Below are 26,628 nucleotides of genomic sequence, written 5' to 3' on the forward strand. Positions count from 1 at the left end.
ATCAATTGCATTTTCCAGTCTTATTTTTAATTGTTTTCCATTGATATTCTTTGATTCTTCATTGTCATATTCAATAATGTTAAGATAACATAACCCATGTATGTGAAGAATATGTGAAGTCTTTTAAGATCCTCAATGAATTGATGGAAAACCTTTGGTGTCCCTCAGGTGTCCTTAAAAAGTGTATTATTATTATTATTGTTGTTGTTATTGTTGTTATTATGATTGTTACTATGTATTATTATGGGGGTATTAGCTGTATTAATGAATGCAGATGAATTCATTAACAGTTACTAATCATGATAACATTAATTCATTCATTCACTAATTAATGAAACAAACAAAATTTAACAAAGATGCAGTTAATAATTTCAATGCAGTAACAGTTCAGAGTAATACCCCAAAAAATAACAGATATATTAATGCTGACGTGTTCTGATTAACATGTTTAATGTTAACATGTTAATCATGATTAGTTAATGACACGTCCATGAATGTTCTGGTTAACCCTTAACTAGAGGGTTAGCGTCACATGATCATTATTAACAGGCAAACCATCAGCATTTAGTTCATCTTCATTTAATGCTTCATGATGCACTCATTAACTGTTCATGAAATTGGTAATAATAACAATGATGATAATAATAACAATAACAATAATAACAATGATAATAATAACAATAACAATAATAACAATGATAATAACAATAACATAATAACAATGATAATAATAACAATAACAATAACAACAATGATAATAACAATAACAATAATAACAATGATAATAATAACAATAACAATAATAACAATGATGATAATAATAACAACAATGACAATAATAATGATGACAATAATAATGATGATAATAACAATAACAATGGTGACATTAATAATAATAACAATGATAATAATAACAATAACAACAATGATGATAATAATAACAATAACAATAATAACAATGATGATAATAATAATAACAATAATAACAATGATAATAATAACAATAACAATAATAACAATGATAATAACAATAACAATAATAACAATGATGATAATAATAATAATAACAACAATGACAATAATAACAATGATGACAATAATAATGATGATAATAACAATAACAATGGTGACATTAATAATAATAACAATGATGATAATAACAATAACAATGGTGACATTAATAATAATAACAATGATGATGATAATATTAATAACAACAACGATGATATTAATAAAATAATGATGATAATAATAACAATGATATTAATAAAGAACGTCAGCTGGTAGTTGGGGAGCGCCTGGCGTCGGGGCGGACAGCGGTTCGCAACTCGTCAGCTGTGGTGAGGTTCCGTCTCTCTGACGTCCCTCGAGGTTCCTCCACTGAAGCAGCTTTGATCTGTCCTGCAGACAAGCGCGTCTCCTCTAAATCACGTGAAGAACGAGATGAACGCCGCTTCACACCTCTCCGTGTTTTTATTCCAGTTCAACTCCTTCAGTGCATGTAATTACACGTTAGGGTTAAATATCATACATGTAATTACACGTTAGGGTTAAATATCATACATGTAATTACACGTTAGGGTTAAATATCATACATGTAATTACAGCTTCGCTCACTATTTCCTATCAAGATATAAAAAGTGGCAGGCCAGACGCCGTCCTCGCCGTCCTCCTCCTGGCCGCGCAGTCCTGATTTACTCTGTTGTTGAACATTTCGTTTTATTCACATTCATGAGACACAAACACAATCAAAGTTTTGTTAAAAAGCTTCTTGACCTCTGACCTCTGACCCATTCTTCATATTTAATCCTTGAAAAGGTTCACGAGTCATGTGATCAACTTCCTGCGGCTGCGGCTCCACAGCCAGGACGCTGCTCGCCACAGGACTCAACAGGTCTCACGTGGGACTCCTGGATCTCATTTGTTGATATTCAGAACCTGAGCTTCACAGCAGAGTTCAGCTTTGAGTTTGAGACGTGGCAGATTTGTTGGCTCTGATTCTTTCATGGTTAAAAGCATCAGCTGCTTTGATGGATCTCATTCTAATCTGGTGGCGGCACGTCGACCTGCTGACTCAACAAAATCTAACTTGGATTCTTGCATTTCATTTCTAGAAGATTTAAGAAAAAGAAAAAGCGCCATTTCACCTGATTGGTCCTCAAGAATAAAAAATACATTCAAGAATGAAAGGCTTCTTTTTCTTCCAGCATGAACACAAAGTTGTTAAATGACTTCCTCTTTCCTTTCACTCAAGGCCTCTCGCTTCTCTCTGTTTTCCATGACTTCTTCTTCACACACTTTAATTTGAGCGTGAAACCAGGAACATCATCTGTTCTACCTGGCTCCTTTAAAATGACCATGAAGCTAAATTCATGTGATTTCACACTTCAGCATCTTCAACCCTGCTGATGATGATGACGATGATGGGAACACTTCATCTGGCAGGTCAAAGAGCGGCTGATTCGGTTGTGTTGTCCTGCGCTGCCTCCTGCTGGTGGAAGCTTGTTGCTGCAGCTGTGAGGCCACGTCTGAGTAGAAAAATAGATGAAGTCTTTGAGTGCCAGGCCACAGACATACGTGTTCTTCACATGTGACGAGGCACGTTGCTGTCGTCGTGTCCCACGATGATGCTGCTGTACATCTTCTGCTGCTCCTCCTTGAACGAGTCCTTGACCTTGGCTCTCTTCAGGCCGCCGTCCCTGTGGACACAGACGCCGCTTCTCTAAATCATCAGCACCAACATGCAAAAGACTCAGCTGAGCTCACGTTCACCGACCTCAGCCAAAACTTTCATCATCCCTCACACTACACTGGTGTGATGGCGCCTGTCTGGCTCGTGTGAGCACGACTGGTGGAGGGGAACTGGACCGATGAACTGGTGCTGACCCGCTGCACCGGCAAGACCTCAACGTGATTCCTCCTCATAAAGACTGTTAGTTAAACCCGACTAGTTTTCGCAAGTGCAGCATCAGTCTGGTCCCGCCCCCAGCAGGCAGTGATGCTCGCATGCTACGTCTGCTTCCAGCTTTCCACTAAGCCCGGACCCGCGCCACCAAATCACCCTGACCCCCCGCCTCGCGGACGCCTCTGTCGGGGCTCAACTGGCCGCCCTTCTGCTCAAACAAGTGTTCCTTTGTTTATATTTCCAGACACATGGAAACACTGCAGCAGCATGGCGGCTCGATACAACGCCCTCCCATGGTGTCTGGGTCATGACATCATCAACCTTGATTTGACTGATTTCATTGTAACAGGTGAAACAAAATGACCCTGGATTGTGTGAATTCAGGGTTTGTCAATTATGCGGCCATGACGAGAAGCTCCCAACTCTTAAATTGCTGGTTTCTGACTGAAGTTGGCTTCATCTGATCTGGACAGGTTAGCAGGATGGCGGTCCTCACCACGCCAGGTCCAGCAGGCCGCCCTGGTCAGCGATGGCGGACTTGACTCTGTTGGCGAATTGAGCAGCGTCCTCGCCATCCTGCCCGCAACACAGGAAAAACACGTTTACAGTTTAACCGTCATCACAAGCATGTCCTGATGAGCACCCATCAGCTACCTGTATGGTCATGGGGGGGAGGTACCACACGTTGACTACAATGGCCCAGCTGGTCATCATCCGCAGCAGGTAACTGACCATGTTGTACTTGCTGCTGTTCCAGAAAGCGTCGCCAAAGCGTGGATCATACTGAGACACACAGGAAGCACGCACTTAGCATGGCTGTGTGTATAATACACACACACACACACACACACACACACACACACACACACATGTGCGTGCGTCAACGGTACTTGTTGTCTTACCTTGATGGCGACCGGGTGGATGGTTCCTCCGATCTCAAAGCTCCCCTTCTTGAACATCATGACTGATGTGTTGTTGATGCAGGTTCCTGTTTGACAGAAGACCATCGTCTATAAACCACCACCTCCACCACCATCATCACCACCATCACCACCACAATCACCACCTCCACCACCACCTCCACCACCACCTCCATCATCACCACCACCACCTCCACAATCACCACCTCCATCATCACTGCCACCACCTCCACAACCACCATCACTACCACTACCACCTCCACAACCACCACCTCCACCATCACGACCACAACCACCATCATCACTACCACCACCTCCACAACCACCATCACCACCTCCACAACCACCTGCACTACCACCACCACAACCACCATCACAACCACCATCACAACCACCACCACCTCCACAACCACCACCTACACAACAACCACCACCACAACCACCATCACTACCACAACCACATCCACCACCACCTCCACCACCACGACCACAACCATCACCTAGGCCATCACCGCCACCACCATCACCACCACCATCATCACCACCTCCACCACCACAACCACTACCAGCACCACCATCACCACCTCCACCACCACCATCACCACCTCCACAACCACTACCAACACCACCATCACCACCTCCACAACCACTACCAACACCACCATCACCACCTCCACCACCACCTCCACCACCACAACCAACACCATCATCACCACCTCCACCACAACCATCACCATCATCACCACCTCCACCACAACCATCACCACCACCACCACCATCACCACCTCCACCATCACCACTACCAACGCCACCATCACCACCTCCACCAATGCCACCACCACCACCTGCACCACCACCTCCACCACCATCACAACCACCATCACAACCACCATCACTACCACTACCACCTCCACAACCACCACCTCCACCATCATTACCACAACCACCACCTCCACCATCACGACCACAACCACCACCTAGGCCATCACCGCCACCACCATCACTACCACAACCACCATCATCACTAACACCACCTCCACCTCCACCATCACCAACATCACCACCTCCACCACCACCTCCATCATCACCACCACCACCTCCATCATCACTGCCACCACCTCCACAACCACCATCACTACCACAACCACCATCATCACTAACACCACCTCCACCTCCACCATCACCAACATCACCACCTCCACCACCACCTCCATCATCACCACCACCACCTCCATCATCACTGCCACCACCTCCACAACCACCATCACTACCACTACCACCTCCACAACCACCACCTCCAACATCACCGCCACCACCTCCACCATCATTACCACAACCACCACCTCCACCATCACGACCACAACCACCACTTAGACCATCACCGCCACCACCATCACTACCACAACCACCATCATCACTACCACCACCTCCACAACCACCATCACCACCTCCACAACCACCTGCACCACCACCACCACCACCTCCACAACAACCACCACCACAACCACCATCACTACCACAACCACATCCACCACCACCTCCACAACCACCACCTCCACCATCACGACCACAACCACCACCTAGGCCATCACCGCCACCCCCATCACTACCACCACCTCCACCTCCACCACCACCTCCACCACCATCACCACCTCCACCACCACCTCCGCCCCTCCAGCAGAATCTGACCTTCAGGAAATATCAGAATGGGGAGTTTGGTCCTGGCTGCTACGTGAGCTCTCAGCCTGCAGAGAGAAGAGAGCAGTGTCAAAGAGATATCAGGATGAGCTCGTCCACCGCGCCAGCGACAGGAAGGTGTCACCGACCTGCTTCCTGTTCTGAAGCATGTCAGTGACATCACTACAACCTGACCCAGCGCTGCTCACCTGACACTGGCACTCACTCAGAACACCCTCATGCTATTTTTCAACATTTAATCTTTTCAACAATTTTTAGCAAATTAATTTGGCAAATTATGGAAGCGATTTTGAGGTAATTAAAAAAAATACTTCCAATCCTCTCCCCCTCACCAGTTTGTTGATGCAGGTTATAATTAAATTGATGGTTTTAATTGTTTTGTCAGCAAATGTTGTACTTGTGTTTGCTGTTTGTTTCTTCTCCCTGACTGCACCTGGTTCTGTTCTAGCACACAAGACCAGGAATACTGCTCCTGTGAAGTACACGGTACTACTGTTACTGCTATCACTGCTCCTGTGAAGTACACGGTACTACTGTTACTGCTATCACTGCTCCTGTGAAGTACACGGTTCTACTGTTACTGCTATCACTGCTCCTGTGAAGTACACGGTTCTACTGTTACTGCTATCACTGCTCCTGTGAAGTACACGGTTCTACTGTTACTGCTATCACTGCTCCTGTGAAGTACACGGTTCTACTGTTACTGCTATCACTGCTCCTGTGAAGTACACGGTTCTACTGTTACTGCTATCACTGCTCCTGTGAAGTAAACGGTACTACTGTTACTGCTATCACTGCTCCTGTGAAGTACACGGTTCTACTGTTACTGCTATCACTGCTCCTGTGAAGTAAACGGTACTACTGTTACTGCTATCACTGCTCCTGTGAAGTACACGGTTCTACTGTTACTGCTATCACTGCTCCTGTGAAGTACACGGTACTACTGTTACTGCTATCACTGCTCCTGTGAAGTACACGGTTCTACTGTTACTGCTATCACTGCTCCTGTGAAGTACACGGTACTACTGTTACTGCTATCACTGCTCCTGTGAAGTACACAGTTCTACTGTTACTGCTATCACTGCTCCTGTGAAGTAAACGGTTCTACTGTTACTGCTATCACTGCTCCTGTGAAGTACACAGTTCTACTGTTACTGCTATCACTGCTCCTGTGAAGTAAACGGTTCTACTGTTACTGCTATCACTGCTCCTGTGAAGTAAACGGTTCTACTGTTACTGCTATCACTGCTCCTGTGAAGTAAACGGTTCTACTGTTACTGCTATCACTGCTCCTGTGAAGTAAACGGTTCTACTGTTACTGCTATCACTGCTCCTGTGAAGTACACGGTTCTACTGTTACTGCTATAACTGCTACTGTGAAGAACACAGTACTGTTACCGTTACTGTGACGAACACAGTACTACTGTTACCGTTACTGTGAAGAACGCAGTACTACTATTACCGCTACTGTGAAGTACACAGTACTACTGTTACCGCTACTGTGAAGTACACAGTACTACTGTTACTGTTACCGCTACTGTGAAGAACACAGTACTGGTATTACTGGTATTACTGCTAAGGTGTGACGAGGTGTGTCCCACCTGCTGGTTACAGTGTGGCGATCTTTCATCTCCGACCTCTCAAACCAAACATGAGGACACGAGCGCACCATTGACCTCTGGATGACCCCCAGCAGGCCTCTGTGGATCTGACCTACCTATGGAACACAGAGTAGTGACATCACTTCCTCTTCACATCTGCTGTTACCCAGCCTGGGGATCTGTTAACACCTGTCAGCCTTCTGTGCTGGTCCGAGCTGATTCCCAGCTCTGCTGATCAAGACGTTCCTGTGACGTCACATCCCCAAGACCTGATGACTCAGACGAAACGCCAAGTGTGATCCCGATCTTGCGAGGTTACTTTGTACTTACGTAGCGTTTCAGATACAGAAAGACCTGAAAATCTTCTCGTGTCCACCAAACTTGGGAAGACAACTTCACCTGGACACACCTGTGATGACCATCATGTATTTCAGAGCAGGTGACAGCATGACCGAGCGTGACAATGACACTCACCATGGCATAGCAACCATCATTGGCCAGAATCACAACGTCAATAGGTGTGGTGTGATTGGCAACACATATTCCTCCTTTCTGTGGTTTATTTTCTCTGCAGAAACAACAGAGAGACACCTGAGACCTTCTTGTCCTGTCAGCTGAGGTGTACAACAACAAACACAACACGAATGGAGACACTGAGCCGGCGCGTCTGGGAGCCACAGACTCACTGCTGTTAGCATGCTAAGCTAGTCTCAGCGGGGTGAGGCCACCAGTGTCTTTTCAGTTTGGTTAGTACGCTAACGAAATTTCAGCATAGTTAGTAGGGGTGAAGGCTGCACGGTGGTGCAGTGGTGCAGCACTGTGGCCTCACAGCAAGAAGGTTCCGGGTTCGAGTCCCAGCTCGGGCGCGGGATCTTTCTGTGTGGAGTTTGCATGTTCTCCCCGTGTCTGCGTGGGTTCTCTCTGGTACTCCGGCTTCTTCCCACAGTCCAAAGACATCAATTTGGGGACTAGGCTGATTGATTCTCTAAATTGACCGTAGGTGTGAATGTGAGTGTGAATGGTTGTTCGTCTCTCTATGTTGGCCCTGTGATGGACTGGCGACCTGTCCAGGGTGAACCCCGCCTCTCGCCCGTTGACGCTGGGATAGGCTCCACCCCCCCGCGACCCTTAATGTGTAGGAATAAGCGGAAGATGACGATGGGATGGATAGTAGGGGTGAGCGAGTGCTTTATCACCTGTACCTGTACTCACAGGAGCGCCGGGTTAAATTCGGACTTTGGAGGTGCTTAAACCAGAGGGGGGGAGTTTTATTTATCTGCAGGCCAGATGATGGTGGGTTTAGTTGAGGGGTGTCCAAACTGTGGCCCAGTTTCAATTGGCACACAGCAAATTCTACAAATATAATGGAATATGGCCCACGCACCAAAACTTGCACTTGACTGTATTGTAGTTCTTAGTTTTAGCACTAGGAGGCGGTACCGTCTTCATTGAAGACTCTTCAACAGGGCAGCTTCTCCACAAAACAAAAGAATAAATGAAAAATTTTGCAGAAGATGACCAAAGATTGTGGAACCAAAGACACGCAAGATAGCAAGCAAGTGCAGAAAATTTGAGACAAGGTGGGAAGATGAATATTTCTTTATAAAAGTCAAGAGAAGTTCTGTTGTTTGAGCTGCAGTGGTGAAAAAGTAGAATGAACGACAACACTATGAGACAAACATCAGACCTACACGTCCTACGCTGGCGCTTAGCAAGAGGAGAAACTTAAGCAAATGGGAGCTAGCCTGCGAGCTCAACAACAGTATTTTTCCGTGCTAACAAAATGCTACAATAGCAAACTATGAGGTAGCTCAACTCAGCGTGAAAGCGTCCTCTGAGGGCGCACTTCCCCACGTTGTCCAAAATCAAATGTACTTTTCAAAAGGCCAACCTTTCCACTAAGACAAGGAAATGTGTCTGTGGTCACATCTCTAAAGACAGAATGAAGTCAGCAATTCCGAGACTTTTCTGTCCCTGAGAAAGAAATCAAGCTGTTCTCAACTGCCTTCCTTTTGGATGCAGAGGAAGCAGGAAAGAGTCTGAAATCAGAACTTAGGGAAATGCAGTGACGATTCCCTGAAGAGTCAACATCAGCTTCTCTCCCTGCTCGACTTCCACTGGAGTTTCCTCTGATGCGACGCCATGCCAAAGAATGACGAGTCTGTTGGCTCAACATACATTTGTGAGCAGACATTTTCTTTCTTAACTCTAAACAAACGCAGATTGAGAACCAAAATGACAGACAGCCATCTCTTTGTTGGCCTTTGCATCTCAACCACCAAACTGACTCCAGGTCAGCCACCCTGCAGTCCAAAGTGCAGCAAACGTGCTACACTTCATATATGTTCATATTTACTTCACAAGTTCAGTCAATTAAAGTTGATAACATTTTCTAACAAATGTTAGTTGAAGCCCAATAACTACACAGGCCTGTGGGTGGGGGGTGGGGGGGGGTGGGGGCGTCAGCACCCTGACCACGACGCCGCGTTCTGAGAAGATGCTGTTAAAGAATGGAAATCCAGTGCTGCTTTTTTAATTTAAGCATATTCATAACTTAAACAGTGGCCCAGCCTTTCGTACATTTTTCTGTATGTGGTGGAAAAAGTTTGGACACCCCTGGTTTAGTTTATCCGTGTTCAGATGAACTGACGGTGGGACTGGATGACGCGGGTCTCTGCTCCTTTAGAAAACCACCTGATCTACTTTCCAATCAATCTGCAACCTGGCGCGCTACCTTTCAGCCGTGTCTCAGCACCGGGTCAGCTGACCTCCCCAGGGGGCACTGATAGGCTGGCTACCTGTCAGAGAATGTTGTGGGACACAGACACCCAACGTGTTTGGTTACCTGACGTCGAAGCCAATGTCATCTCAGCACAGTCACTGAGGTACCGTCAATTCAGCGTGCTTAGGGTGCTAACATGTTATGTGATTATCAGTTCTTTCATTACTGGAAGGTTCCTGTGGGCGGAGAACGCCTCGTGACGCGCAAGCAGCAAGAACTCACTTGTTATGGTAGCGGATGGTTGCCGACAGTCCCCGTGCACAGATCCTGTAGCAGGTCATGTGCACCAGCTCGCTCAGCCAGTTCTTGGCACTGAAAGAATGGAAAATGTAAATGTTTGTGTGAGAGAACCGGATCTGTTAGACCCTAAACAATCCGTCGGAGGGAGTCGTACCTGCTGTCAGGAAGAAACCCCACCACCGTGGTTCCTGCGACCAGCCACGACAATCCAATGACCGCAAGCGTGATCCTGGGGGGTCGGAGGGGTGGGACACGATACACCGTAACATATTGTCGAATTGAGGTGTAGGGACCCACAAAGGTCTTCAGTAAAATTAGCGAGAGCTGAATCATTTCACTTTTTTGTGGGTGGAGCTACTGGACATCTGCTCAGACTAACCTGAGAGGGAAGAGAACGCCATACCGCACAAACACACCAAACCCCCAGATGACAGTGAGGCGGAGGCTGATGTAGCGGAAGTTCTGGTTGGTGCGAGTCAGGAGGTTCCAGGATGCCAGCTCCTCGGAGGAGAAGCGCTGGGTCACCTGGTCATCCACGATGCTCTCCAAACCTCGTTTGTAGAAGAAGAAGGCGTCACTCAGACAGAAGTGGCCCTCTGCCAGCGATGGTGAGCGCCGCCGGCGTCGCATCTCCTCCTCCATTGAGCCGCCCGCTCGCTCAATGATCCCTTATAGGCGAGAAACAAGCCTGCTGAAGTTTCCATTTATAACAGTGACGCCAGACTCACACCAGAGGATTCACCAGCAGCAGCGCTGTGGTTGCTGGAGGCTTACCGCCAGGCTGCTGTCAGCTCGTCGCCAAGGGGCGGGACATTCAGGGGGCGAGTTGTTCAAGCAGCATCACAGATATCAAGGTTATTCGTTGTTAATATCAAGTTTGTAGGAGACCTTCTCTGCAGGCGGGGCCGTGGATTTTGACTATGATACAACAAGTAGTTTTTCATGTGTCCAGTGTGTCTTATTTATTGAGGAAGGCGTGATGAATGAGACGATTCAGCCTCCCCCGGGGTTCTTCTGTCCGTCTCCTTCTCACCTGTGCGTAATCAGAGGAGCAGCCTCACCTGCACGTCACACACACCTGTGGCTCATCACTCATCAAGACTCCCTGCATAACCCTCCTGGTTCTGCTCTATCAGCGTGGTTCTCATGGCCCTGTCACTGCCAGGGACGCTACTGGGGCTCTTCGCTCTGACCGTTCTTGTTCTAACTCCTGTGCTCCAGGTCTGACTCTCGCCTTCCACCATGCAGCTCCCCCGCAGTGGGCCCTCACCTGGGCTGGGGCCGGCCTGTCGCCCCTGCCTCTACTGCCTCAGACCCTGCACTCAAAGCCCCACTCTGTCCCTTCACTTGCATCCTCAGTGAAGGTCCCCTGAGCCCCAGCAGCGTTGGCCCTCTGGGTCCTTAAACAACTGCCTCACATGACAACTGATCTACATTTCTGTCACCTCCAAAATAAAAAGTCTGTTTTTCTTAAAATCCCACGGTTTGCTGAGTCCACTTTGCTCTGCACCAATAGGAGGAGCCTCCAGTTGTAATCATAACGATTTAAATACAGGACACCCATCAACAGCTTTCAGTTTCTGTGTATTTTGCCTAAAATTAGCAAATTAGAATTTAACAATCTAAGATTGAATTCATTGTCAATCTGCTTGTTTTCTGTTCACGAGTCTTCATCTTCTCCATTTCCTTCTGTGTCCGGGCTGTTGGGCGTATCCAGACATTGCGACAGATATTTGTGGAGGAGGAGCCTATCCACGTAGCACACGCAGCACCTTGGGAGCAGGGTAGTTTCTGAGGAAGCTCCAGCGCCGTGGGTCTGTCTGGGTTCACAAGGTTTGGTAAACCTGGGAATTTCATGGCGAATTTGACCGGCTGGTTCAGGAGCTGCGTTTTGATGATGCTGGGTTTCAGATGTCTTGCAGACTGACTCGACTGAAAGCCAGTTAGGTGATCTACTCGCCAAGGTTGGACCACTGACAAGCGGGCAGACGGCGCCTCACGGCCAGCCACGGTCCCAGTGAACACCTTGCTAACCATCTAGTGACCTCTGTAGATCTCAGGACACCAGACTGCAACTGTGAGTCCCCCTCCATTTTCAGACTGGAACGGACGGGAGGGGGAAACAGACCTGATCTGCAATTGGCTGCTGCTTCAGCAGCATGAATCACGCGACAGCGCAAGAATGTTAAAGCCCTGACATGACAGCTTACTCTTTGCTGAGGTCAGGACCGTCACACACACCGTCAGTGATTACCCGTTTTTAGACGCTATGGTGTCCATGCAAGGTCACAAAGCAGCACATTTTCCCTGGAAAACAACTCAGATGAAGCATTTAAATTGATTTTCCATGAAATATGAAGCGATGAGTCAGCTGATGGCAGCAGCGTGATGTTGCAGCAGGAACAAGGAGATGATTGATCCAAGGGTGGGAGGACCGCTGCGTTCCTCTCATGATCTCTGGATGGCATCTGTCCTCTGTACGGGAGCCTGGCTGGGATTTAAGGTCATGGAGATCAGAGGTCACTGACCTTTTCCCACTCAGGACCATGTTTTTGATTTTCTGAGGTCAAATGTCAAACATGGTCACCTCGCCACAGTAAGGTCACTTAATCAAACAGTGACCCATCACTCAGTTCTGAGGGAGGCTCTGACCACACCTGAGACCACGGTCCACCAAGAGGACAGCACTGTAACTAACATGCCATTTCCTGTTGCCACCAGGTGGCGCTATGACCCATCTGGCCCTAAATTAAATGGGTTCTTCCTAGAACCAAGTTCTGCTCCTCCACCAATTTGGTGAAAATCAGCTTCATAGTTTTCATGTTCCCTGATCGACGACCACATGACCTCCACCACAGTGTGATGTTTCTCACATCAGTAGAACCCCGTTAGCGTGCTGGGAGATCAGCAGCGCCACACTAACGCAGCAGAGCACACATTGATCCGTCAGTGCCACTGTTGTCCCAGGCCTCGCTGCGGTAACTCCTTCAGAGGGTTAAACTGGTGCGCTCTGTACACGGCGGCGAGGTTCCAGTGTGTCTCAGTAACTCCTGTGTGAGCTGAAATTATGCAACCAAATGTTGCATCATCAGCTTGAGACAAAGACAGGGCTAACCAATGGAGAGCCCCCCCCCCCCCCCACCTGCACACACAAACAGTGTCACATGATCCCTGTGCAACTCAAACAAACCCAACACTTCACGCTCTAACAGTGTTCCAGGGTCGGAACCATCAGTAGCCTCAGCTCCCCTGACCACAGCTACGAGGCAAAATGTGACGCCTGACCTGTGGTGGAGCCACGTCAGTGAGACCTTCCGTGGTCGGAGCGCCACTCAGGAAACCAGCATTTTCAAAGCTGTGAGCCTGTGGTCGTGACCTGGTGAGTCATGGGTTCACACCTCCACATCATATATGGTGATGGTGTCATGACCCGAACACATCAGCTGTGATGATGTCATGACTCAGACGCCACATATCTCTGAGACAGCGTTGCTCAGTCGTACGTGATGGCGATCGAATAGATCAACATCAGCTGGAAAGATTTTAATTCCTGCTCTTTTCTGGTTTCATCATTTGGTCTAAAAGATAATCAAAAAGATGCACTCAGGTTTTCTCCAAAACAGAAAGTAACTAATTTTGCTGTTGTATGACAAAGATGGTTCAGACGTGTTTCCTGCAGCTGTGGCGGCACTGCAGTTCTAGAACCCTGTGGCTGAGTGGACTCACCAGCAGGTAGCGGCACCGGCACACTGGGCTGCTCGTGACGACCTCTCTGGATTCGCAGCGTCGCCCACTGCAAAGACAGTTACAATCAGATGACCTTTGACACGGCGTGCACGCCAATGTAATGGAAGGTTCTACAAGTTCTCCATTACCTCCAAGATTCTGACCAGCACCTGGATGTAGACACTAGTAACACCCAGTGAGAGGCCAAACATAGCAGGCAGCATGATGAGGACCACCACCACAAACATCCACACCTGGAACACACCCACAGCCACGCCCCACAGGTCCTCCATCACTGACGCTGGAGGTGGCCAAAGCTCTGTTGACTCACGCCATCATCTGAAAACACAAGCGCCAGCTACAGTTTAATTATATCAAGATGAGTGCTCCCCGCAAGCCCTAACGGATAAGCAGTATAGAAAATGGATGGATGGAAAATGAGAGCTGTCAGGTACAGGGACAGCCATCTTGTGCTGAGGAGGTCATCGCAAACCAGAGTGGGTGGTGATTTGAGGATCCCATAGCGAGGCTCAATGGCCATCAATTTACTTACAACTCATTTAACCAGTTTAACACAGTCGCATCTACAGGCGCCTCCTGCAGGTGACCAGAGGTACTTCACTATGAGTAGCTGTACATCCATCCATCCATCGTCATCTTCCGCTTATTCCTAACTAGTAAGGGTCGCGGGGGGTGGAGCCTATCCCAGCATCTACGGGTGAGAGGCGGGGTTCACCCTGGACAGGTCGCCAGTCCATCACAGGGCCAACACACAGAGACGAACAACCATTCACACTCACATTCATACCTACGGTCAATTTAGAGAATCAATCAGCCTCGTCCCCAAATTGATGTCTTTGGACTGTGGAGGAAGCTGGAGTACCAGAGAGAACCCAGCAGGAACAGGGAGAACATGGAGACTCACCCAGAAAGATCCCACGCCCGAGCCGGGACTCAAACCCGGAACCTTCTTGCTGTGAGGCCACAGTGCTGACCACTGCACCACCGTGCAGCCCGAGTAGCTGTACATGTGAACTAGAAAATTCCTGAAAAACTTTGAGTGGGCCTGCAGCCTTGGGTGAACTCAGTCTGTGGGTCCTAGAATAAAGCCACAGGATCACCCACGAAAATGCTAACAGCTGCAGCTAGCTTGCTGGTTGCTATCGTTTCAAAATATGTGTGTGTATGTGGAATCCCTCTGACAGGACAGAAGGGGACACTTGGGGACAGCTGAAGTTTTCTGGATACACTTTTTAATGTCCAGTGTAACCTGCATATTTGAGTGGACCTGACTAATGATGTGTGTAGCAGCTGTTTAGTTGCCATGGTTACTCCCACCAAAACAGCTGTCAGTTGGCAGCCATGATGACTGAACACTTTTCATGTCACACTGACACCCAGTGGGCCTTCACGTACAGCAGCTTGGGAAGTTGGGAGGCGGTCCGACCAGGGGGTCTCCCCCAACGCGATGGTGTAGTTGTGTTTCTGTGTGACCCCCAATAACAGAGCTTTTGCTGGATAAAGACAAGGTTTGTTGCTGCCTCTTGAACATCCTTCTCAGTTCTAACATGGGACTAAATGGGGCAGAGGTCCTGTGTCCAACTCAGAGGGTCTCTGGCCAAAACCTGTGGCACTCCTGAGTCTGGATGGAGAAACTGTACCAATCAAGAGGAGTTTTCCTGCGATGGTGGTGAAACATTATATTTTTAAAGGGAATTTGTGGCTTCTATGATGAATTAAGCACACATCTTTCAGCCTCTCCGCCACTCAAGCGATGACATCACAGTCAAACTCTGATTTTGTTTTTTAAAAAGAAAGTGGCAGATATGAAAGTGATTCTTTATGTGTTTCCTCTGGTAAACCCCTCTAGTCATATTCCTAACATTGGCAAACGTGTTTTTCAGAGAGTTTTGTGTGCTAGTAAGTTTTTGGGGAACATCTAGAGATTTAATGTAAACATCTCGGCTACTTTAGCCTTTCGCCTCCTGGTCCGCGGCAGCATTAGCCGAGTGAGCTAGCGGAGGCTAGCCAGCGTGGGAGCCGTGACGCGACGCGGACCCCCGGTGGCGGACTTGAACGCCAGGCCTTCCCTGAGCAGCAGGAAGACACAAGAAATCCTTCAACCGTGTCAACGAGCTCGACTGTCACATGACGGCGCTTTCAGACTGGAGTCACGTTCACGTTCCTTGTATGGCCATTTTAAATGTGGTTTTACATTTGAGGCTGAAGTACACGCTACTGACAGTGCTTTTAGTGCACATTTAAACTCTAACATTGAAACTATATTGTCTCAATCAACACCTCCAATTAAACTCTCAAATATTTATGTCGCCCAAAAAACTTCAGCTGGGCTGTAAAACATGAGAGTGAACTCCTGACGCTACAACTGCCATGACAGCAGCACTCAGAATTATACAACTAAATGTCACTTTAAATATTCTGATGGACATTTTGCATGAACTAACTGTGAGGAAAAGCACATTTAAAGACCTAAAGGTCTCAAAGGCGTTCGTTGATTCGATCCCAGGCCTCCAGTTGTGTCACCGTTACTTGAACGTTTCCAGCGCACCGTTAGATGAAGTCCGATTCACGTTTTGAGAAGTTTTCTAACATCAACTCGTTAGAAAGCTTGACAACGTAAAGAAGCACCATCACAGGCATGTAGTTAAACTACGTACCGATACAGGGTGGTTCGGCCCGGATATTCGATCGGTACGATGGTCCGCTCGAGTCCCGACCTGAAGTCGAGTGAGCGAGTCCGCGGCTGGTAGACACAACCACAACCTCAGTTAGCATGCTACATGCTAGCTAACGCCGGACTGCGCCTGCGCAGCACGGAAACCTCCTGACGCGCACGGGCAGTATGGCGGAGCCGACTGTCCGGATCTCCGGCATAGTTCTGTCTTCTCTGATGTTTCAGCATGTCAACAGCGACTCGGATGCGGTGAGAACTCGATTTACTCTCTAATAAGGTCGACATGTTACTATCGAACGACTAGTAAATGCTAACTCGCTAGCTAGCAACAGGAAATGGAACGTTCCCGCGCTGGTTTGGGTTAGTCAGCTTTCAAGTTGTTTACTCGCTGCTGAGTAGTGGAATTGGACACGTTTAGTTTGTCATTGAGGTTGTTGGTCGTTTACGTGAAGCTGCAGTTGAGATGTGTGAAACTTTGACGTTAGCCTGAACTCGAGCACCCGTGAAGCACCAGACATGACGTCAGAACACAACGAACATGTTTGAAGTCCGCACGATGTAGGAGACACTGGAACAAACTACAGAAACCGACGCGCTCACAAGGTTGTGTGGTCATTGGCACAAACAATAGTGGGACACTTATAGTTCAAATTGACCGAATCCAAGAGTATTTAAGTGGTTTGCTGACACACGACCTGAAAACACGACAAAACCGGAATTAGAAATCCTAACATGGATGAGTGACATGTGGCAGACTTTATATCTGTTGACTGTGACGTCAAGGTAACATAGACAACAAATAGATCCATAAGAAAGTCGGCGATGACGTCTAATTTTCCATTGTTAACAATGACAGCTGGTAGGTTGATAACCAGTCTCCTTTTTGGTGGGCAGGAGGGTTTGATCCTGGGAGAGAGTAAATCTGAGGAGCAGATCACCATCAGCGACTCTCAAGCTGATCACGTGCACGTGGAAGAGATTTACAGTAGGTGTTGTTGACATACTTCTTCATTACAGTATTATATCAGCAATGATGCAGTACTTCTACTCAAATATTCTACAACAGTGGAGAGGAGGTTTTTTTCAGTCATTTCATTTTATGCACACATATACACACACACATATATACTTTGTGTGTGTGTATATGTGTGTGTGTATATATATATATATACACACACACATATATACTTTGTGTGTGTGTATATGTGTGTGTGTATATATATATATATATACACACACAAATATACACACACACATATATACTTTGTGTGTGTGTGTGTGTATATATATATATATATATATATATATATATATATATATATATATATATATATATATATATATACTGTATGTATATGTAATATCTGCACAAAGTTGTTTTACACTTGTGTATTCGGGGCGTTATGTTTTTCTACTTTTCATCCTCTACAGATATCCAGAAGCACGTGTCCTGCCAAACACTGAGCAGGTGAGTGCTGATGTCACGCGTGGATCTGTGCCGGTCAGTGTCTCAGAGTACGAGCTGGAACGATGACGATGGTGTTGCAGGGTTTCTGAGCGGAAACTTTGATGGTGCAGATAATTGTGGGAGGAGTCAGGAGTAATAATAAGTCTCCATGGCAACACTTGATTTCTAAGCACTCCTCTGCAGCAGGTTGATCTCCAACATTAAAGAGTTTCAGACGGTCTTTCTCTGAGCGTGTGGCCCAGTCAGAGCGAGTGATTCCTATCCAGTTTTTAGCAGATTAGTCCCGATGACGACGGCAAACATGCCAGGGACGTCTGCATGGGCTGACAAGAGGCTGAATGACGTTGGCGTGTTTCCATTCAATGTGTGGAGGTGAAATATGTCAGCTGGTCGCATCCACAAAACACTCAAGAACTATTTTACTCTTCAATGTATGATCATAATGATGGCAGACAAAACCTGAGACGGCACTCCCAGAACAGCCTTCCGAGAGTTTTAATTTCTCTTAACTTTTCACTGAGGAAGAAATGAAAGAGATTCCAACATAAGATTCATTCGTTTGTTGCACATGAACAGAAACAAAAACTGTTGTTCGAGGCAAATGTGCAACTTTTAATGAAATCTTTGGCACTACCAAGTACAAGAGTTGACACAAGATGCCACGATAAGTCTGGTCATCTCTTATGTGAGGCAAAAGTAACGTCAGAAGAATCTGAAGAGTTCAACTGTGGTATCGCGACAATCCAGAGTTGTGCGTTGATGTTGTGCTGTGTTGGTGTGCAGCTTCTATAACGGTGTTGGAGACGTCAACATGGAGGCAGTGAAGTCAGTCCTGGCAGACAACAAGCAGGTGGATCCAAGGACCAAAGGTAAGAACGTCAGAACGTTCTATCACAGCTGACAGAGCGGCTATGTTGGATCCTGCAGGAGCGTCTGATTGGCTGGTACCGGCAGCGAAGGAACTCGGAGCAGCAGATGACACTAAGGGAGAAACTGGTCCACGAGAACCTGAAGAATGCTCTGTCCAACCCCCACATAATCTTCCTGCTGCTGACACCCAGCAAGGTGACGTCCTCGGGCTCCACCCACCGCACAGAGTACGCCGCCTTCATCTCTCGCAGCAGGTCAGCGTCTTCATCATCGGTCAGGTCGCCATGGTGACCAACTCCTCAGGACTGTAGTTTAGGCTCAAATGTTGGAATCAATAGTCTTCAATGCAGCAGGATTGTCCTTGGTCAAATAGACATGAGGGCAGGGCTACCTTGTGATTGACAGATCACCGCCATTATGATCTTGATGTTTGTCATGTGAAGACACGTCATCAACATTCCTGTGCACATCAACAACCTGGGGCTGCTGGAGCAGCTGGCGTACTGGATGGCGTCCGTGCCGTGTTCAGCCATGGGTTACAACCTCACCATGAAGAAGCACAGGTGAATGCATACTTGCAAGTGACATGCTGACATCACAATGACATCACAACACAATGAAAGTTACAGATGTTTGATTTCTTCTCTTAAGCTCCAAGTTCTTCTTGTCAAATGGATCTCTGAGGGAAGTGACTGAAGTAAACAGAATGAATGAGTCGCTGCACACGGAGCTGCAGGTGAGCAGCGGTGGGTCGTTGCTGTTGTCACTTTCTGTCGCCTCTCACTCATCCTCTTGATTTGTCTGCTGGACAGAAGGCGTGCAGCGACGTGGCAGAGAGCGAGCGCCAAGTGGAAACTCTGCTGGCCGACGTGGCAGCTCTTAGGAGAATAATTGGCGAGAGAAAGCAGAGTGAGCCGGAGGAGGGTAGGATGACGTGCTTGGAGACTGACAGACGTTCTGAATGCACGCCGTGTTCCCCCTGACATGTCTGATTTCTGCTTGATGTTTTCTGTCTCCAGGTGATCGACACTCAGCTGCCGAGCAGAACAACCAGCTGCTGCAGGAGGCAGTCAGGGCTCTGTTCGCCACTTCTCCTCTTTTGCTCACTCAGACGTTGACGTTGGAGGGGTTTCCTGTGCCAGACGTCACCTGCAGCGCCGGAGCCCAGGAAACTCTCTGCTCGCCATGTCACAACACGACTTGCTGCAAAATGTTGACGGAAACGTAGTCGAGGAGGGAGTGTAAATCCCGATGGGACATACGCGCCGCTTTCTATGATGTTTGTGGTTATCTTCACGGACCCGTCTGGACGCGTTGGTGGCTCTGCGACAGCTCGTTGGTCCCGTGAACAGAAAGACTTTAATCTGATTCAGGTTTTGTTCCCAAGAAGAAATGTTTCAACGAGTTAAAACAAGCTGCTGTCATTTCAGCCTCCACAGATTGAGTCTGTATCTACGCTCCTGAAAACACATCACATGACCATCAGCACTCACTGGGGGCATGCCTGTGTAAACAGGAAGTAATCTTCCAACATGGTGGGACAATTCTTTGAATAAGCAGTCTTAGTTCTTCCGCGTGGATCCTGGATCCTGGTCAGCAGTTTTTGAGTACTCAGGAGAGGATATGAAGAGCACACGCAGCAGAAGTTCTAGCAATGAGGGCCACCACTCTGTCAGCTCTGGATTTGTTCCCCAACTATGGGCCAGAATAAAAAAACCTCAATCAGATGACGGTCAGAAACTTTACAATTAAAAACCTTCCTGCAAGTGTTGAACTGTGTGCGGAACCTTTTTGTTCCAGCAGTTGAATGAGGAACGGCGGTGTCTGTTCAACAGCCGGGCGCTGACGGCGTGCTAACCAGGCTGCAGTTTGTTTGTAAACATCTGAAACCGCCGTACGACGAGTCCACCAAACCAACAACAGCTAAGAGGCATTCAGGTGACGCGTGATTTCCTGGAGGTTCATCGCTATCGGCGACGCCCAATACTTGATCTCACTTATTACATTGATATAACAGATGAGTTGGTAAAGCACACGCCCCCTTTGTTCTGTCCAGGGATTCTTTAGCCGAAGGATCTCAGCTGGGAACATGAAAGTATCTTCACGAAAAGAGGGCACTCGTTAAACAGAGAAAAACTTTATTGACTCAACACAGGAAACTGTCCACGTTTGGACTCAATAGTCCAGGTGTTTCATGCCGCAGACTCTGGGGTCCTTCATGAACTGTGGATGTTTGTGGGTCACCGACATGAAGCCTGAAAGAACAAATGTGATGAGTGGTGTGAGACTCCAGAACAGGAAGCGTTAGATGCCATGTTCTTCATGTTCTCACTGCCTTCACGGACAAACTTCTGCTTTCCAGGCTGCAGACTCCGACAGATGACCAGTCAACACAACAATATCTGATCTTCTATCGGCTGGAAAAGCAGGTTTCTTACATTTTAAAGGTAACGAGGTTCATGAAAATATCCTACAGCATTTGGCTGATGGGCGTTCAGGCTCAGCGATGGCAGACCTGGCTCTGCTAGAGGACCTGAACCCACGCATCAGTTGAGAGAGGGTTTTTCAGAACCACCACGATTTATTCCAGGAGAGCGATGAGTGGCTCATGGGTCGTTTTCATCTCCTGAGGCATCTCCTCCAACCTAGAACCCCAATTAAGGAAAGAAATGTGGCGTTCCAGCGCCATGCCTGTGCCAGTGCAGGTGCTATCCACCTTAGTGTTTTGGCCCCTTTCAGTGGGACATCAGTGATAGGTCTGGAATAACTGGCCCCACCGTGCCAGCAGTTCTGAGGGCCATCAGTTCCCTCCCTGCTGAGTGACCTCAATTCCTGTTTCATGAGGCTCAGAAAACTGGGATTAGAAAGGAATTTTACGAGGTTTCCAATCGTGATTGGAGCGATTGCTTGTCCCCGTGTGCGTCCGACGCCACCATCCGTGAATGATTACGCTACATCAATCGCAAAAGTTACCACTCCGTGAATGTTCAAGTAATCAGTGATGGCAGGACGAGTATTCCGAGTCTGGTAGCCCGGCGGCCTGGAGGCACAATGGCAGCGTAGGTCCTCGGTGACAGGAGGGCGAGCTACAATTATTGTTGTAACTGTTGGACAGCTCTAACGGTTCTATGGGATCCATTCAGGTGACAAAGGCTATCTTCTGGTTGAGTCCCTCATCACACCCCTGGCAAATCCCCTGACGGAGCAGGAGAGGCGGTTTCATACGGGCGGCGGTGGAGCGCTGCACCGAGCTCCTTAAGGGCTGGTGGCTCTGTCTCGAGTCAGCGGGGGAACCCTGCTTTACACCCCGCAAAGGTGTGCAGGATAACCCTGACGTGGAGTTCCCCACAATACTGCACAAAATATGACCTTCGAGGACCTGCACCCCGAGATCCCTGGCCACAACCCCCAGTCAGGACCCCTCAGGAGGAGGGAGGAACTGATTCGGCGCTTTTACCATTCAGGGTTATGTTGAGTCTGCAATGCTATTTCAAAAAGACAACGTGAAATGTTGAGTGAACTTCATTCTTTCATTTAACCTTGTAGGGTTCTCAGTAGCGACTTGTTTTTTCTGCCATCCAGCTGCACATCTCGTCGTGGTCTCTCTTCCGCCCCGCATGCCCACAATGAAAGAAGAGCCGATAAGTGAGGCCACTCTCCCCTCCACTGCTGTTGGGTCCAACCTGCCTCCGCCAGTTTGCTGCGGGCTGCGCCTCAGAGAGGCAACATGCCTTTTCATGGCCAATTCCAGGTTGGACCGTTTCTTCTTGTCCTTATTTCAAATAAAACAGTTTTTATTCTAAGTGGGTAAAACTCAGTTGGATCAAATGTTTTACGTTCAGTTTTGCACCTGTGGGCTGCAGGACTGCACCGGTTATCGACCGAAGACTGCAGAGATATCCATGAGACGCTCAGTTGCAATGTAATTTTCCACCACATGGTGGCGGTAATGCATTAGTCACTTGTTTAACAAGCTCCAATATCAGAGAAAACTGTCTTCTACTCTACACTCCCTTTAGCAAAAATTATGGAGTTTTTAAAAAGAAAAAATGAAGACCAACATCTTGCTGGCCCCCCCCCCAAACTAAATTTTTGTGTGAATGTCCCGACTTCAAAAAACCACAGCGGCGTCGAGAGTCCGAGCATCCAGTTTAAGGGGGAAAAAATGAGATGCAGAAGCAGAAAAGCTCTGTCAGCGACGGCAACTCTCAATGAGCACTGATAGCCGGCGTGTCGGCCTCGCGTGCGTGCAGGTTCACACACACCTTTACAGGCGTCTTGGAGATGACCCCATTCATCACCTCCTTTTAGTGAGCAACAGTCATGCTTGGTCACAGGTGAAGGCTTGGTTCACTGTTGACCGCACGTCAAACCAGGGGGAGGCCAACTCAACCTCTACAGTGTTGCCATGTAGTGGGCCCTGGCTGCTCTGTACAATCTCAATTGGGCCTCGAGGTCAAAAAGGTCAAGTATCCTAAAACCCTGTAAGGAATGGAGACGACAATCCTACCCATGGAGTGAGCTTTCTTTATGGCCTTGGAGATTTCCTTCTGTTTACGCCCACACAAACCTGTTGAAGACCAAGACGAAAAAAACCAGCTTTAGTGATAGAGGATCGCTGAAGTCATCAATAATCAAGTTTCACCCAGAGATCAAGAAATCATTTCTGATTCTGAAAATATGAAGTCTATCATATCAAAAATAATTCTGAGTCCTGTAATCCATAAGCTGTGATTCCATCTACGTAACATCGCTAAGATCGGACACATCCTGGCTCAAGAAGATGCAGAAAAACTAGTCCCTGCTTTTGTCACTTCCAAGCTGGACTAATAAGTCCCCCAAGACTCTCCAGGTGCTGGTGGACTGACCAGAACCAGGAGAAGAGACCAGATCTCTCCTTCACTGGCTTCTCTGTACTAGATCCCTGTCAGATCCACAACAGAATTCTAGATTCTCCTCAAAGTCCTCAACATTCAGGCTCCTTCATCCCTGACAGAGCTCCTAGTCCCCTATGATCCAGTAAGAGTTGCTGTAGGCTGGCAGAGATCTCCCATGATGCACTGGGCTTCTCTCTCCTGTCCTCCTTCCTGTCTCACAGCTGCAGGTCACTAACTGGACTTCTTCCTCTGACGCTGTGTCCGAATTGCCAAGTCGGTCTGATCCTAGGTCTCAGAGCAGGTCTTAGGCTGTCCGAAACCACAACTGGCGCAAGTAGCGACCTACTTGTCAACCTAAACACGCCCACGTTGTAGGTCGGCTCAGGTGCATCCTACAGACCTACCACCCACATCAGCAGGCTGGTAGTACTAGTGTCAGTACTCGTCCTACGGTGCTGGGTGGTGGTGGTGGTGGTGTACCCATCCCCTCGTCCTACGGTGCTGGGTGGTGGTGGTGGTGTACCCATCCCCTCGTCCCTTTCTCTTTTTGTCTGTCCCTTTCTCCCCTTCTTTGTGGAGGCAGATCCTGAGTCTGCTCGGCCTCTTAAAGAGGATTCCCTGGCTGTGGTCTGGTGTTCTGACTCATGGGGAACCGTAGAGGGGTTCTAGTCCTGGTCTACTGGTAGCAGCTAATAGGAGAACCTTTGTGGATAGAAATGAACTCTGAATTCACTGTCTGTGAATGTTTGATTAGTTTCACCGTATCGCAGAAATCACGCCACAAGTTTGTTTTGTTGTCCCGCTGCTCACCTGTGATGCGCCGACCATAAATTCTGCCACTGTGCGGCGAGATGAACTGTGACAACAGCTGCAAGGAAAATAGGTGACAGGTAAAACATGCTGTGACAACACAACCATCCGGCTTGACAGCGTTTCCTCCTGACACACATCTTGGTTGTAGTAAATAGTCGGAGCAGAGGGTCCGAGGAAGGTGGGATGACGCGTCTGCTAGCATGAACTGCCCATGAAAGGAGTGGAACCCTTGGATCACCAACGGCCATCGGGCTGCCAGCTGTTCCCGATCATTGGAGGCCACTCAGACGGAAGACGCGAGCCTGCTCACTCACCTGAACATTCCTGAAGTCCACCGCGATGTTGCAGAGGACGCATCGTCTCGGAGACTTCTCATAGGGGTTATCCATCTTCAGAAGCTTCGGGGTTGAGATAAGTGGGCGGTTATTACTGACACACAAGTCTGAGGAACATCAGGAGCGCACACCTACCACGCCATCCTGCTGCTGCGCGACATTCGCAGAGGCGCTGGGGCTTCCGCGACCTGCAGGCGTGAAGCTGTCGTTAGCATTAGCATTAGCAACATGTCTGTAGTGCGGGAAGACGTTGTTCACGGTCAATGCAGATAAATGTATCTTATTAAACTCAATGACAACTCATACGAACCACATGCGACTTGACTCGTGGTTCTAAACGGAGAAAAAACAGGACTTAGCCTCCGTAACACTCTCAGCCCGAGCATTTTGACCCGACCTCAGACCGGAAGCTAGACTCTCGCATTTCCGGTGCATCGATCTGCTACTTCAACCATTGGTTCCTACCGCTCCTACAGATTTGTTTTCCGTTAGTGGAAAGTAGAACCTATTCTGACACATTGACACATGAAACCGGCTTGTAGGGTCCAGACACTAAAACAACCCGGTCAGTGTTTTGACGTTTCCGGTAAATATTAAAGTTTAGCGGTCTTCAGAGACGCACACGCGACGTCTTACCAACGGGGAAAAGTGTGTAGGTGGGTGGAGGAATGTGAAGCCATGGGGAATATGGAGCATGAAACATTACACCGGCAGGGGGACGGTGGAGCCCCGGGGGAGGCTCGGCCGAGCCCCAACGGACACCTTAGCACGCGTTCCTCGCGCTGCACATCCAGGACCAGCAGGGGGCGCCAAGCAAGCTGAAGTCACGGACGCACCCCCCCCCGAGGGAGCCGGCACCAGGCCTGGATTCACGGCATTACTACAGAATCACTGCCGACACGGCTCCTCGACTCTGTGAGAGAGAGAGACCACCAGACTTGTATGATGTTTCATGTCGCCAGTCTCGTTAAGGGGACTGACAGGGGCTCTGATGGCAAATTCATGCATTTGACACGCAGACCGGATGTGACGTTATCAGCGGCATGCTGCTTGGACGATGAGTCGTCCTGCTGAGCCAAACTCGGCTGTCAACACAAACGTCGGTAGGCCTTTACGACCCGGGGCTGACACGTGTTTACCGTTTCTGTCTCCACGGTAACGCGGTTGACGAGCGTATCACGTGCTGCCCGTGTGTGACCCAGTGTAGTTCTTGTTGCTCGTTGCTAGCTGCGCTGGTTCCGGGCGGATATGAGCGCTGCTGGAAGAGAAATCCGAGTGAAACGAGTTTGCCCGAGCAAGAGGTGGCGAGACGGCGGGAGGAGTCACCTGTCACCGGCCGGGAAGCCAGCAGGAGCCCCGCAGCCATGCCCCCGAACTAGGGGCTCCATCATGGAGGTAAACGACTCCGCCGAGCCTAATGACCCGGATGTACTCAGATTAGCAGAGCTTCATCAGAATAATTGATCATCGCAGATTACCACAAAACAGTTCAGTGACCTGACAACGAGAGGAAGTTGGATTTATTGGTGTCACATCTTCACCAATCCCCCTCCATAAGACTTCCGACAGTAAATCACGACGCACCCGTCCGTGACTCGGCTCCTCCGTGTCCGCTGGTCAGGACTCGCGCTGCTGTTAGACGTTTACTTATTGATCATCAGTTCGTGTCTCGATTGATCATCAGGAGTGACAGACAGA

General features: G+C 48.3%; 4 protein-coding genes across 11 annotated transcripts in view; 2 read left to right on the top strand and 2 right to left on the bottom strand.

Annotated features, from left to right (window-relative positions):
- gpat3 (glycerol-3-phosphate acyltransferase 3) lies at window positions 1-17,420 on the bottom strand. 3 transcript variants are annotated; one of them, XM_086187510.1, is made up of 13 exons: window positions 16,551-17,408; window positions 14,022-14,211; window positions 13,873-13,939; window positions 10,526-10,814; window positions 10,301-10,375; window positions 10,129-10,218; window positions 7,599-7,692; window positions 7,125-7,240; window positions 5,515-5,570; window positions 3,808-3,893; window positions 3,560-3,688; window positions 3,402-3,481; window positions 2-2,699 (listed from the first exon to the last, which is right to left on the bottom strand). In XM_086187510.1, exons 2-13 carry the CDS (start codon window positions 14,163-14,165, stop codon window positions 2,585-2,587), a joined length of 1,341 nt encoding a protein of 446 aa, XP_086043636.1. In that variant the 5' UTR covers window positions 14,166-14,211; window positions 16,551-17,408; the 3' UTR covers window positions 2-2,584. The 3 variants fall into 3 exon arrangements, with proteins under 3 accessions (XP_086043637.1, XP_086043636.1, XP_086043638.1); XM_086187511.1 differs by lacking the exons at window positions 7,125-7,240; window positions 7,599-7,692 and having other exon boundaries at window positions 1-2,699; window positions 16,551-17,420; XM_086187512.1 differs by lacking the exons at window positions 13,873-13,939; window positions 14,022-14,211; window positions 16,551-17,408 and adding an exon at window positions 10,921-12,416.
- On the top strand, window positions 16,667-22,651 carry abraxas1 (abraxas 1, BRCA1 A complex subunit). 2 transcript variants are annotated; one of them, XM_086187514.1, is made up of 9 exons: window positions 16,667-16,816; window positions 17,462-17,552; window positions 17,999-18,035; window positions 18,819-18,885; window positions 18,963-19,159; window positions 19,349-19,468; window positions 19,557-19,641; window positions 19,721-19,829; window positions 19,925-22,651. In XM_086187514.1, exons 1-9 carry the CDS (start codon window positions 16,736-16,738, stop codon window positions 20,131-20,133), a joined length of 996 nt encoding a protein of 331 aa, XP_086043640.1. In that variant the 5' UTR covers window positions 16,667-16,735; the 3' UTR covers window positions 20,134-22,651. The 2 variants fall into 2 exon arrangements, with proteins under 2 accessions (XP_086043640.1, XP_086043639.1); XM_086187513.1 differs by having other exon boundaries at window positions 19,718-19,829; window positions 19,925-22,608.
- mrps18c (mitochondrial ribosomal protein S18C) lies at window positions 21,027-26,410 on the bottom strand. 2 transcript variants are annotated; one of them, XM_086187516.1, is made up of 6 exons: window positions 26,257-26,410; window positions 25,066-25,118; window positions 24,910-24,993; window positions 24,593-24,650; window positions 23,416-23,475; window positions 21,027-21,160 (listed from the first exon to the last, which is right to left on the bottom strand). In XM_086187516.1, the coding sequence occupies exons 1-6, from the start codon at window positions 26,294-26,296 to the stop codon at window positions 21,081-21,083; spliced, it is 375 nt and encodes a 124-aa protein (XP_086043642.1). In that variant the 5' UTR covers window positions 26,297-26,410; the 3' UTR covers window positions 21,027-21,080. The 2 variants fall into 2 exon arrangements, with proteins under 2 accessions (XP_086043642.1, XP_086043641.1); XM_086187515.1 differs by lacking the exon at window positions 26,257-26,410 and adding an exon at window positions 25,241-25,442.
- Window positions 25,384-26,628, top strand: part of helq (helicase, POLQ like) — a 16,328-nt gene continuing 15,083 nt past the window's right edge. Inside the window, exon 1 of one of the 4 annotated variants that reach the window (XM_086187507.1) lies at window positions 25,384-26,325. In XM_086187507.1, the coding sequence (XP_086043633.1) occupies window positions 26,179-26,325 (147 nt within the window). In that variant the 5' untranslated portion in view covers window positions 25,384-26,178. The remainder of the gene's footprint in view (window positions 26,326-26,628) is intronic. The other 3 variants (XM_086187506.1, XM_086187508.1, XM_086187505.1) reach the window with 3 other exon arrangements.

Source organism: Aulostomus chinensis, chromosome 19, assembly GCF_037954235.1.
Source record: "Aulostomus chinensis isolate RoL2024-O1b breed Wild chromosome 19, RoL_Achi_v1.0, whole genome shotgun sequence".
Taxonomy (NCBI): domain Eukaryota; kingdom Metazoa; phylum Chordata; class Actinopteri; order Syngnathiformes; family Aulostomidae; genus Aulostomus; species Aulostomus chinensis.

Bases quoted from the DNA above. Each gene is read 5' to 3' on its own strand.
- gpat3 (XM_086187510.1), bottom strand. From the start codon at position 14,165: ATGGAGGACCTGTGGGGCGTGGCTGTGGGTGTGTTCCAGGTGTGGATG. The intron at 10,376-10,525 runs GTTAGTCTGAGC...CCGACCCCCCAG, and splicing joins GGCGTTCTCTTCCCTCTCAG to GATCACGCTTGCGGTCATTG. The intron at 7,693-10,128 runs GTGAGTTCTTGC...TTGTTTCTGCAG, and splicing joins ACCATCCGCTACCATAACAA to AGAAAATAAACCACAGAAAG.
- abraxas1 (XM_086187513.1), top strand. From the start codon at position 16,736: ATGGCGGAGCCGACTGTCCGGATCTCCGGCATAGTTCTGTCTTCTCTG. The intron at 17,553-17,998 runs GTAGGTGTTGTT...CATCCTCTACAG, and splicing joins GCACGTGGAAGAGATTTACA to ATATCCAGAAGCACGTGTCC. The intron at 19,642-19,717 runs GTGAGCAGCGGT...TCTGCTGGACAG, and splicing joins CGCTGCACACGGAGCTGCAG to AAGGCGTGCAGCGACGTGGC.
- mrps18c (XM_086187515.1), bottom strand. From the start codon at position 25,316: ATGCTCGGGCTGAGAGTGTTACGGAGGCTAAGTCCTGTTTTTTCTCCG. The intron at 25,119-25,240 runs GTTCGTATGAGT...TCACGCCTGCAG, and splicing joins CACGAGTCAAGTCGCATGTG to GTCGCGGAAGCCCCAGCGCC. The intron at 23,476-24,592 runs GTGAGCAGCGGG...GGTCTTCAACAG, and splicing joins TTATGGTCGGCGCATCACAG to GTTTGTGTGGGCGTAAACAG.